The following is a 14028-nucleotide window of genomic DNA, read 5'->3' as shown; positions in this document are numbered from 1 at the left end:
GTGCATGCTTTTTTAGCTATTTTGTGGGTTCTCTAAAGCCAAAGCATGCAAAAGTACAGAACCTCAGTCATAGAAAAGCACAGACGTTTTTTTCCTGTTTGTTTACTTCTTTCTTTCAGAGAAAGATCTCCCAGTGGCAGGTCTGAGCTTGTTCTGCTCGTGCCCTCAGTAACCCATCGGTCAATCAATGACTGACACACTCGGGAGCTCTACATCAGCAAACACTCATTTCACTCTCATTTGAAAAAAAACATTCAGCAAAGCAGCATTGATTTTACATACTTGCTGTGCTGATGTGCCCTTCCATGCATATCTGAAAAATTACTGGTTCGCAGAGCTCTAACAGATATATATATATATATATATATGCATACACACACATTCAAAAGTTTGGGATCAGTAAGATTTTTAATGTTTTTTAAAGAAGTCTCTTCTGCTCATCAAGGCTGCATTTATTTGGTCAATATACAGAAAACAACAGTAATATTGTTAAATATTATTACAATTTAAAATAGCTGTTTTCTATTTTAATATATTTTGAAATATAATGCATTGTTGTGATCAAAGCTGATTTTTCATCAGCATCATTACTCCAGTCTTCAGTGTCACATGATCTTCAGAAATCATTCTAATATGCTGATTTATTATCAATGTTGGAAACGTTTTTGCTGCTTCATATTTTTTTGGAGCCTGTGATACTTTTTTCAGGATTCTTTGATGCATAAAAAGTTCAAAAGAACAGCATTGATTCAAAATAGAAATATTTCCTAACAATCACTTTTTATCAATTTAACACATCCTTGCTGAATAAAATATTCATTTTGGCCTATTTATATACCTGTAAAAGAAAACCTGCTTACTGTAATAAATACATACATCTGAAAGAGTATGATTATTTTACATCTGTAAAAGTTGTGTACTTCCTGCCCTCGTAAACAATTCTATATCACTTGCAAATGATTTTATACTAAATTAATAGTAGTCATTAAAATTCATGTAATTTGGAATTGATAAAATATGCTTGGAAAAAATATTATCAGAATATCATCAGACTTGCCTAATCATACACATACTGTAGTTTTAGTTTATAGCTTTATTTGATTTAGATTTAGTTTTAATACTAAAAATACTGAAAATGTTGACAAAATACATTTAAGTTTTTAGTCGTGGGGGGAAGTCGTGGCCAAATGGTTAGAGAGTCGGACTCGTAACCCAAAGGTTGTGGGGTTGAGTCTCGTACCGGCAGAAATCTCTGCCCACTGCTCCGTGTGTGTGTGTGTGTGATTCGTATTTGAGGGCATCCTGCAGAAGAACACATCTAATAAATTACTGATGACAAGGAAAACGTGCTTAAGATGCCACCGTGAGCCGTGTCACATCGATTTTAAACTGCGCTTTGATTGGCAGGCTTTATTTGTCCGTTGACAATGCCTGCTCAGCGGCCCCTGTCAAAGAGAGACCAAATTACAGCGTGGTGCTGAGAAAGCGTAAGATGTGAGCCCACTTCGTCAAGCTATAATTCCTGTACAAGCACACTGGTGACAAAAGATTGATTCACCTTGAGTGCATCTGGGGCTTCTGAGAACCATGCTAATGGCAAAATGCAACATTATTCGACCTCAGAATACGTCTACACATGCGTGCTAAAAAAGTGCAATGGCTTTCAGATGAGAAAACTGCAGGATAAATAGTATTCTCTTGTTTTGGACACTCAGGCATCAGGAGAAGAGAGTTCAACGTTCGCCACAAACCTGATGTTCACAAGCAGAAGAGCTTCAGGGAAACGCACTCCACGTGAGACAGAAAGTAGCGTGAGAGCACTTCTCTTTAAATATAAAGAAGGCTGCAGTCCCAAGCTGGCCATCGGAGTGGAGCCTGTCTACATCTCATTAAAAGTAATAGTCTTTTTAAGTTGTAGTGCTGGTGTTATATCTGAATGCTGCACAGAGAAATATTTGAAACAGCTGTCTACTGCCGATTATTTGACTGCAGTGGTTAATGATGAAAACTATGGCTGCAAATTATATCACAACCAACATAGTTCTATGGTTCTGTGTTTCCTGAAACCATAGTTGCAACGAACATTCGCAAACAGCATCGCAAACTCTCGTCCTGTGGTTAATAGCATAGTTTCTTGTTAGTAAGACACATGGATTTAAATAAATGATGCTCTTGAGCAAAATAAAGAAGCTAGCATGCAGTTCCACGCCTTTTAGTTTGTCAAGAGAATTAGAGTGCATTATTTACAGCAATAATCTGACATTATCATCACTCCACCACCAGTGTGATGGCATTAAATGTATTGTTGGAAAAACATGGTTCAAATGACGGATGTGTGGTGAAATTACCATGGTTTTGGGAAAGAGTCGCGACTAACTAGTAAACTTCTCCAAAGATACATCGTTCCCAGGGCTTGACTTGCTTGACTGTGGTTTTCTAAAGTTAGCCACTCAGCATTTTCACTGGCCACAATTTTGTAGTTGGGAAATTACATTTCATTTGATTAAAGTTGACTATGTTTACTAACCTTTAAATTTAAATGCCCGCTGTACACACCCAAATCAAGACCACATGAAATCTATAACGTTTACTATTATTTTTGTATCTTTATGGGCATTGGACTTTTAGCTGCAGTAACAAAGTTTGTGAAAAGAGTGCTAGTGTAGTTAGTTTATCTAAATGCTTACTAAAGACATCAGGCACAATGTAATTTGGAGGCAAAACATTTTTTGTACACTTATATTACGCTTATATTAGTATACTGTATATCATTAAACAGGGTATTCCTTTAAACATACATAAACAGGAGAAAACACATCTATTTTTCAAGAAAATACTTTTTAAATGTTGAATGACATTTGTAGGCATGATTATTTACATGAAATAATGATCTGTTAATCATTAGATACTGTTTAATAAGTACATTATAGTAAACATTAACAAGCTCATTATCTCATGTATCGGTAACACTTTAGAACAGGGAACACTTATTCACTATTAACTACGACTTTTCCCTCAATAAAGTCCTAATTTGCTGCTTATTAATAGTTAGTAGTTGTTAAGTTTAGGTATTGGGTAGGATTAGGGATGTAGAATAAGGTCATGTAGAATAAGACATTAATATGTGCTTAATTAGTACTAATAAATGGCTAATATTCTAGTAATATGCATGCTAATAAGCAACTAGTTAAGAGACCCTAAAATAGTGTTACCCACTTATCACCATTTAAATCATATTCTTTAAAAATAGATTTAAAAGCAGGTGTAAGGTCGCTGAGCCAGAGAATGCTACTGCTGCACATAAAATATTAATGTTTAGAACAGTGCAAAGAATACAAACCAACCATTAGAAACTCATACGAGAGTTCATCTCACACCATGAAATGGGTTAAAGAGAGAGATTAAAAAGAGTCCATTTCTCTCCAAAACGGTGCCAGGTTTATCGTTTTGTGATAAAGAAATGAGAATTGTGTAAACATGACCATTTATGTTACAATTTAAACATAAATGCGCATTGTTCTAGAAGGAAGGCATCATTCCCTACCTTTACACAGCTACATTTACTCAAATTGTTATGCTGATAATACAATTTGTAAGGAAAACGATTGCATGAAATAGGGAAGTAGGCCTATTTCCGGGGAAACTTTTTCAAACTGATGGATGGATGGATTTTGGTTTCATTTGACCACAAAATATTGTCAAACAGTGCGAATTGGTGAATCTTACCATCCGTAATATTTACTGTATGAGTTTCTTTGATAACACTTTAGTTTAAGAACCAATTCTTACTATCAACTAGTTGCTTATTAGCATGCATATTACTAGCATATTGGCTGTTTATTAGTACTTATAAAGCACATATTAATGTCTTATTCTGCATGAGCATATTTTAGATCCCTTAATACACCCCATACCTTAACTAACAATTGCCTTACTAATTATTAATAAGCAGCAAATTAGGAGTTTACTGAGTCTGACAATTTCTTTCCTCTGTTGAGCACCAAAGGAGATATTCTGAAGAATGTTGGTAAACAAACAGTTGCCGGTAGCCATTGACTTCCAAGTTTTGGAAAAAATACTATGGAAATCGATGACTACGGTTACTTGTTTGGTTACCAGCATTCTTCAAAATATCTCATACAAGAAAAAAACAGATTTGTTTTTCAGGTGCGTAAATTATAACAGATTTTTTCATTTTTTGGTGAACTGTCCCTTTAAGTGCCCTTTACCCCCTTTAAGTTATCCATATATTTTGTAATTCAGATTTTTATTTATATATATTTTTTAATAGAATTAGGCAGTGCAATAAATACTATGATTAATCACATCCAAAATTAAATATTTTGTTTATATAATATATGTGTGTGTACTGTGTATATTTATTATGTATATATAAACATACAAACATACATGTGTATATATTCAAGAAAAATGTTTTGATTATATATAAAAAAATATATATATATGTGTATATATGTATATGTGTGTATAAATATATTTTTAAATATATACATGTAAGTTTGTGTATTTATATATACATAATAAATATACACAGCACACACACATATATTATATAAACAAAATCTTTTATTTTTGAATGCGATTAATCACGATTAATTGTTTGACAGCACTAATATATATATGCTGCATTTCCTTGGTGTATATATATATATATATATATATATGAGTCGTTTGCAACCTGAATACCTTTTTTTTGGAAATGCAGTTTTGTTTTTTGTTTTTAAACACGAGTTGATTGATCCTACTGTAAACAATTTCAGACCAGATCAATGTTTAATCATTCTATGTTTGTCAAAGAATTCTGACTATAATAATTTTGTTCTTTGTCGATAGCTGCATGAACAAGATTCCAGCTGACAAAATGTCCCAGAGAAAGAGTCAGTGAAACACCAGAGCGAGATAGAGAGGAGAACAGTAGCTTGATGTCTCTCCCATCTGACCTTGAGTGCCTCTTTCGGTCCAGCAGACCTCACACGCATCCGCAGCACTGCAGAGGAACATGCACAGCGCTCACCTCCGTCTCAAACTGCCAGCACATTACCATTCCCCAGCCATTCTTTTCACATTTATCGTCCCATGCGGCACGGCTATTATTTAGAGAGGGCTGTTTTCTCTTCTCTGCTGTGGGGCATTTATGCTTATTAATAAATTTGTTATTAAAAACTGCACTGGTATTGATTTAATCATTTGCAATGTAGTCATTCCTGCCTCACATACTGATGAGGATGATGGTTTGTGTTCCTGTATGCTTCAGTGAAGTCTGATAAAGAAAACAAGACGTGTGTCATAATAGGGGTGTGCGATATATATCGTCTGCGATAATATCGTAATTGTCGTTTTAACGATGTGCGATTTGACATTATCGAGTATTTTGCAAAAACCATTCAAAACACCCCTACAGAGCGCACGCATACATTACGTGAAGTCTAGACTAGTGCGTGTGCGCATTTAGTGTGCGTTCTTTCACTGCATGATTCAGGCTATTAAAATGCATTTAGAATGATCACAAATTCAAGACATGATGGCAGAAAATTTATATATTTATACCACTTCATATAGTTATTCAATTTCACACGAAGAGTGCCGTTTTTCTCCAGAAAATACCCTGATTACAAATGTGACATTGAATTCAATAAACAATAAGTTAATTAAGAGACTTACGTTTTAGACACCATATTGCTTGTTTTTGCTCTATTTCACCAACAAAAATCGTTCCGAATACAGCCACAGCGCTGTTCTGCATCTCTGAGCAACATATTCATTGGTGTTTCGTTCCTGAATGAATCAACCGTTTAAATGATTCGGGTTAATCGCAATGACTCACTTATTAACAGTGATTTGCTGCCACCTGCTGGCGGTTTCAATTTCAAATTTCGGCTTTTTCTTTCTTTTCTTTTTGATTTTTTTCATGTTTTAAATCATTTCAAATATCAGTATTCAACGTTTTATGTTTAATATATCAAAACATTATTTATGCATTTGTAATTGCAGGTTAAATGCATTCATGTCTTGCATTAAACAAAATACATGTGTGTATCTAAACGCCACTTCAGATGCAGCTTCTATGTTGATTTAATTTGCTTGGTAACAGCCCAAATGTCTTATTATTCTAATTCCCTGATTAAATGTAATAATTTGACTCAAAAGATAATGGACACTTTTAGGAAAAAATGGCTTTATAAAGGTAAAAATGCCCATAAAATGCAAAAATCAGTTTAAACTTATTGGAAAAGATTAATTTCTATCAGTATGAACTGACGACCACACAGAATATGAAGAATATTAAAAACTTTAGGAGTCAGCTGTCTTCGGCAGTCCTTAAGATACCAGCACAATAACACACTCAGCAAAATATCGTCTAATTATCGTTATCGATAAAATCCCAGAAAATATCGAGATATCATTTTTTGTCAATATCGCACACCCCTATGTCATAATATTTGAAGCATTTTTTGGTGTCGTTTGGAATTGATTCTAAATTATATTGTGCAGCGTGCCGTAAAACCAAAGTGATCTCGTACCTTATTGCAAGTTTCACCGTGAAATGTCCAGTGAGTGGCACTAAAACCTGTGTTCAGTACTTGACCGTGACACGTTGCTTCAGGTACGTATTGCAGCGTTTCAGAATTTAAATGTGCAAAGTGATAGAAAAACATTTGCTGATGCAACCTTGCTATTTTAACAGATTTGAGCTGTTTTGTCGAACTGTTTTGTCCCATATCCGACTCTAAATGTCATGCTTCAACTGTTACCAATTTTACGCCCCGTCTCCCAACTTACTGAAAGCTGAACTACAGATTTCTCGGGCGCAATTTTTTCGAACACAAAGACAAAATATTAGTTTGATTCAGAACTGTGTTCAGTACTTGACCGTGACACGTTGCTTCAGGTACGTATTGCAGCGTTTCAGAATTTAAATGTGCAAAGTGATAGAAAAACATTTGCTGATGCAACCTTGCTATTTTAACAGATTTGAGCTGTTTTGTCGAACTGTTTTGTCCCATATCCGACTCTAAATTTCATGCTTCAACTGTTACCAATTTTACGCCCCGTCTCCCAACTTACTGAAAGCTGAACTACAGATTTCTCGGGCAAAATTTTACGAACACAAAGACAAAATATTAGTTTGATTCCTATGTACCTTTAATAAGCAGATGATTCAATGGCGGTTTCAATTTCAAATTTCGGCTTTTTCTTTCTTTTCTTTTTGATTTTTTTCATGTTTTAAATCATTTCAAATATCAGTATTCAACGTTTTATGTTTAATATATCAAAACATTATTTATGCATTTGTAATTGCAGGTTAAATGCATTCATGTCTTGCATTAAACAAAATACATGTGTGTATCTAAACGCCACTTCAGATGCAGCTTCTATGTTGATTTAATTTGCTTGGTAACAGCCCAAATGTCTTATTATTCTAATTCCCTGATTAAATGTAATAATTTGACTCAAAAGATAATGGACACTTTTAGGAAAAAATGGCTTTATAAAGGTAAAAATGCCCATAAAATGCAAAAATCAGTTTAAACTTATTGGAAAAGATTAATTTCTATCAGTATGAACTGACGACCACACAGAATATGAAGAATATTAAAAACTTTAGGAGTCAGCTGTCTTCGGCAGTCCTTAAGATACCAGCACAATAACACACTCAGCAAAATATCGTCTAATTATCGTTATCGATAAAATCCCAGAAAATATCGAGATATCATTTTTTGTCAATATCGCACACCCCTATGTCATAATATTTGAAGCATTTTTTGGTGTCGTTTGGAATTGATTCTAAATTATATTGTGCAGCGTGCCGTAAAACCAAAGTGATCTCGTACCTTATTGCAAGTTTCACCGTGAAATGTCCAGTGAGTGGCACTAAAACCTGTGTTCAGTACTTGACCGTGACACGTTGCTTCAGGTACGTATTGCAGCGTTTCAGAATTTAAATGTGCAAAGTGATAGAAAAACATTTGCTGATGCAACCTTGCTATTTTAACAGATTTGAGCTGTTTTGTCGAACTGTTTTGTCCCATATCCGACTCTAAATGTCATGCTTCAACTGTTACCAATTTTACGCCCCGTCTCCCAACTTACTGAAAGCTGAACTACAGATTTCTCGGGCGCAATTTTTTCGAACACAAAGACAAAATATTAGTTTGATTCAGAACTGCTATGTACCTTTAATAAGCAGATGATTCAAACACTTTCCTAAATTGTACAGAAGTAGTAAACTAGACAAAAACGTTCGTCAAGACAAACTTTAGGTTGGCTCGAGAATTAGTTGTGAAAGCTTGAAGTTTGAAACCATTTTAAAGTTTGGGATTTTAGACGGACGAAAAACCATGGTTTTACTACAAATAAAAAAACATGCTTATTGTAGTTACACCATGGTAATCATAAATTAACCACGGTTTCAATGAAGTGCGCAATGTCTTCAAAGAGCTCCAGATCATGCAGAACCTAGAGCACCCGTTCCTGGTCAATTTCTGGTGAGTTTCATTAAGTCATTAAAGGGTTAGTTCACCCAAAAATGTTAGGCCCCGTTCTACTCAACCCCGAGGCATCCTAGGTGTATATGACTTTCTTTTTCAGACGAATCCAGTCGGAGTTATATAAAAAAATGTCTTTGATCTTTCAAGCTGTTTAATGCTTCTCAGCGGGTGTTGCATTGCTTCAGTCCAAAAGAAGTTAAATAAAAAGCGCCCATCCATAAAAAAAGTGTCTCACACGGCTCCGTGGGGTGAACAAAGGCCTTCTGTAACGAATCGATGCGTTTTTGTAAGACAAATATCCATATTCAAAACTTTGAACTAGCTTACGCTCACTGTTGTAAACAGAAGCAGCTCCGGGCGGATGACGTATGAGGTCAGTGCTGCGCATGCGCCGCTCAGAAGTGATGAACGCAGAAGCGCAGCGAAGAGATCAAAACAAAACAACGGTCAAGAATTAGAAGTACAAAACAAAGATTTGCAAAGAAGAATGTCGGAGGATTTCGCCAAGAGGAGACTGGTTTTCCTTTGCTAAAGTAAGAAAACTTTGCTTCCTTTGCTCCTGTAAACAAACATTGGTTTTCACGAGGCTCACCGGCGCATGCGCAGCACTGACCTCATACGTCATGCTCCCAGAGCTGCTTCTGTGTATAACTGTTGGCACAAGCTACATTAAAGTGATTATTACGTTTTGAATATGGATATTTTTCTTACATTTGTTCACCCCCCGGAGCCGTGTGAGACACTTCTTTTTTATGGATGGGCGATTTTTATTTAACTTCTTTTGGACTGATGCATGCAACACCCGCTGAGTGGCATTAAACAGCTTGAAAGATCAAAGACATGTTTTAATATAACTCCGACTGGATTCGTCTGAAAAAGAAAGTCATATACACCTAGGATGCCTCGGGGTTGAGTAGAACGGGGCCTAACATTTTTGGGTGAACTAACCCTTTAATGACTTAATGAAACTCACCAGAAATTGACCAGGAACGGGTGCTCTAGGTTCTGCATGATCTGGAGCTCTTTGAAGACATTGCGCACTTCATTGCGCTCCACGCACTTGAGTTTGTTCATATACTTCATGGCGTACATTTTCTTTGTGTCCTTTTTCTGGACAATGCACACCTGAAGAAAAAAAATAGTATGAGATTTTTTATTTTTTTATCTGAAAGTTGCTAAGAAAGTGGGCTCTCAGTTTTTAAGTGGAGTTGGTTACATAAGTATTTTTTCCATTTATTTTTCCCATAGGGATGTAAGGGAAAAATAAATAAGTATTTAAATATTTTTGCTGGCCACACCTGTCTGATTGGTGGAATTTCTGAACAGCATCATGGGTAATGTAGTTTTTCATAAATATTTCTGCCATTTCACGCGATTATTTAAAAAAATAATTTGAAATAATGCAAACTTTGCATTATTCATTCAACAAAGGCATATGACATTTATTAACAACTTCAGAGCTCACAGTAAGTCTGTTTTTAAAGGTTTATAAGTTATCTTTAAAAGTCCTTTTCCCTATGGAGAAAATGAATGGAGTTTTTACTTCCAAAATCTCTACTGGAGAGTCAACAAAGAATCCCAGAATAAAAAATATTGGCTATAGAATTTAAACATATTTTATATTGGGCATTAATTGACATTAACAGTTGGCTTGCCATACTATAGTGTCAATATAGTAGTAATTAACCATCCAACTGAAGAACTTATTCTTGAGTTAATTGAATCTATCAGATGAGGTCTTAATCTACAGTATCAATGTTTTAAGCTCAATCAATGAAGGTGACTGGCGATTCACTTTGTTTTGTTTTGTTTTTCTAGCAAATATAAAGCAAAACTTACTTTGCCAAAACTGCCTTTACCAATGGCTCTCAAGATCTGAAAGTGGTCAAAGTTGACTGTGGGGAGACAATAAATATATATTAGTGTACAGTATATTACACTAATGTAATATAACAGTCAGTGCATTGCAGTATAATCATTTTTTTCTTCTGTAGGACACACACACACACACACACTCACTCACTCACTCACTCACTCTCTCACTCACACACACACACACACACACACACGCACACACACACACACACTCTCTCTCTCACTCACTCACACACACACACTCACTCACTCACTCACTCACTCTCTCACTCACACACACACTCTCTCTCTCTCTCTCTCACACACACACACACACACACACACGCACACACACACACACACTCTCTCTCTCACTCACTCACACACACACACTCACTCACTCACTCACTCACTCTCTCACTCACACACACACTCTCTCTCTCTCTCTCTCACACACACACACACACACACACACGCACACACACACACACACTCTCTCTCTCACTCACTCACACACACACACTCACTCACTCACTCACTCACTCTCTCACTCACACACACACTCTCTCTCTCTCTCTCTCACACACACACACACACACACACACGCACACACACACACACACTCTCTCTCTCACTCACTCACACACACACACTCACTCACTCACTCACTCACTCTCTCACTCACACACACACTCTCTCTCTCTCTCTCTCACACACACACACACACACACACACGCACACACACACACACACTCTCTCTCTCACTCACTCACACACACACACTCACTCACTCACTCACTCACTCTCTCACTCACACACACACTCTCTCTCTCTCTCTCTCACACACACACACACACACACACACGCACACACACACACACACTCTCTCTCTCACTCACTCACACACACACACTCACTCACTCACTCACTCACTCTCTCACTCACACACACACTCTCTCTCTCTCTCTCTCACACACACACACACACACACACACGCACACACACACACACACTCTCTCTCTCACTCACTCACACACACACACTCACTCACTCACTCACTCACTCTCTCACTCACACACACACTCTCTCTCTCTCTCTCTCACACACACACACACACACACACACGCACACACACACACACACTCTCTCTCTCACTCACTCACACACACACACTCACTCACTCACTCACTCACTCTCTCACTCACACACACACTCTCTCTCTCTCTCTCTCACACACACACACACACACACACACGCACACACACACACACACTCTCTCTCTCACTCACTCACACACACACACTCACTCACTCACTCACTCACTCTCTCACTCACACACACACTCTCTCTCTCTCTCTCTCACACACACACACACACACACACACGCACACACACACACACACTCTCTCTCTCACTCACTCACACACACACACTCACTCACTCACTCACTCACTCTCTCACTCACACACACACTCTCTCTCTCTCTCTCTCACACACACACACACACACACACACGCACACACACACACACACTCTCTCTCTCACTCACTCACACACACACACTCACTCACTCACTCACTCACTCTCTCACTCACACACACACTCTCTCTCTCTCTCTCTCACACACACACATTCAATGGGGTCCATAAATGTCTAGCTCCAAAAAGGACATAAAGTATAACAATAACAGTATATTCGAGTATAACAGTAAACACCATATTAGAGAACAGAACATATTCAATCTCTTTTTATTCCCAAGGACAATTATTCTAATGAGCAGCTGACAGCAGATTTAAATTTCTTTATGAAGTAGCTCATCTGATTTAAACTGGTGTGCAGTCCACAAAATTAATGCATGATGTGTTTGGTTTGGACCAGAAGACATTTGAGCTGAATCTCACTCCTCATCTAATGCAGCCAAACTCACTGTCTGTCCTGTGAACGAGTCGCGTCTCGTGTCTGTTAACTACGACTTTTGCCTCAATAAACTCCTAATTTGCTGCTTATTAATAGTTAGCATAAATGTCTAGCTCCAAAAAGGACATAAAGTATAACAATAACAGTATATTCGAGTATAACAGTAAACACCATATTAGAGAACAGAACATATTCAATCTCTTTTTATTCCCAAGGACAATTATTCTAATGAGCAGCTGACAGCAGATTTAAATTTCTTTATGAAGTAGCTCATCTGATTTAAACTGGTGTGCAGTCCACAAAATTAATGCATGATGTGTTTGGTTTGGACCAGAAGACATTTGAGCTAAATCTCACTCCTCATCTAATGCAGCCAAACTCACTGTCTGTCCTGTGAACGAGTCGCGTCTCGTGTCTGTTAACTACGCCTTTTGCCTCAATAAACTCCTAATTTGCTGCTTATTAATAGTTAGTAAGGCAGTTGTTAAGTTTAGGTTTAGGGTAGGATTAGGGATGTAGAAAAAGGCATTAATATGTGCTTAATTAGTACTAATAAATGGCTAATATTATATAATATGCATGCTAATAAGCAACTAGTTAAGAGACCCTAAAATAAAGTGTTACCCAAACTTTTATTTTAGATGCGATTAATCGATTTGACAGCACTAATGTGTGTGTGTGTATGTATGTATATATATATATACATAAAAAACTCAAAATATATTTTTTTGCATATTATGTATTCTACAAATCTATATTATATATGAATAATTGAACTTATAAAGCATATCATAAATGTTTTTAGAAATATCTGAAAATGTTTACAAAAAAAAGTGTTCACCAAAGGGACACATCTGTAAAGCAATACAAAGAAAATGGAAATGTATTAAAATGTAACTCTTCCTTTTGTTTGGACATTTGTAGGAATGTAGTATGTAGTGCATCTGTACATATTTATATTTCTTTCTGTTTTTTTACATTTTCTATATTTAATGTATACAAAGTATTGAATTACGGTCTGAGGAAAGGTTGTTTTGTGAATGCAGACGTCACAGTTTTCATAAAATAGAGATAAAATAAATGGTACTTTTAAAGAACTCTGCACTGATAAACTTCAAAGCGCAAACGCTGAGCTATTTAAATGCAGTGCTATTTTAAAAAGTAAAGTACATTTGAGGGTCATGTTTTGTCCCATATCTGAAGAATCGGTGACCTATCGAGTGCGTGTGGGCAAACGATCTAGGACAGCCACTTAGAGAACGCTGACACCCTTTTCCGCAGTGACTTCCAGAGGGGTCATAAGCATGTCCTAAATAGTAAATGCCCCATCTCTAACGGGAAACGCCTACCACAAAGTCAATAACAATGACCAAATTAAGGCTACAAAAAAATCAAATGCTGCCTGAAGATCTCAAACTCTTAATAAAGAGCTAATCACGCTCTCCCTCAAATATAAGACCTCCATAAACCCACACATGCACAGCAGTAATGTTTTTCTCTCCATCAATACTGTTTAATCATTAGTTTTGCTTGGTAAGGACATAAGTGATACCTCGAGTCCTGCGTCTTGTGCAATTACTTTTCTAAGCAATCTGACTTGCATATTTTCACATGGCAAACTATAAAACGGGTCCCAGTAGAGTTTAAGCATTGAGCATGAGCAACAGAATATAATAAGACTATAAGTGATCAAATCCTCTGTAAACAGCAGAGGTGTTATGATAGTCAGCGTGATGTGAAAATGAAA

The 14028-nt window shown here is 36.6% G+C and overlaps 1 protein-coding gene across 1 annotated transcript in view; it reads right to left on the bottom strand.

Moving 5' to 3' along the window:
- stk32a (serine/threonine kinase 32A) overlaps positions 1-14028 on the bottom strand; it is a 59922-nt gene that overhangs the window by 40451 nt on the left and 5443 nt on the right. The window contains exons 3-4 of the mRNA XM_016247665.1: positions 10350-10405; positions 9484-9635 (exon numbers count right to left, since the gene is read on the bottom strand). Coding sequence (XP_016103151.1) covers positions 9484-9635; positions 10350-10405 — 208 coding nt within the window. The remainder of the gene's footprint in view (positions 1-9483; positions 9636-10349; positions 10406-14028) is intronic.

The sequence above is a fragment of the Sinocyclocheilus grahami genome, unplaced genomic scaffold (genome assembly GCF_001515645.1).
Source record: "Sinocyclocheilus grahami isolate Dianchi unplaced genomic scaffold, SAMN03320097.WGS_v1.1 scaffold847.1, whole genome shotgun sequence".
NCBI classification, from domain to species: domain Eukaryota; kingdom Metazoa; phylum Chordata; class Actinopteri; order Cypriniformes; family Cyprinidae; genus Sinocyclocheilus; species Sinocyclocheilus grahami.
The sequence above is the reverse complement of the archived record's forward strand: the minus strand, read 5'-3'. Positions and strand labels throughout refer to the sequence as shown.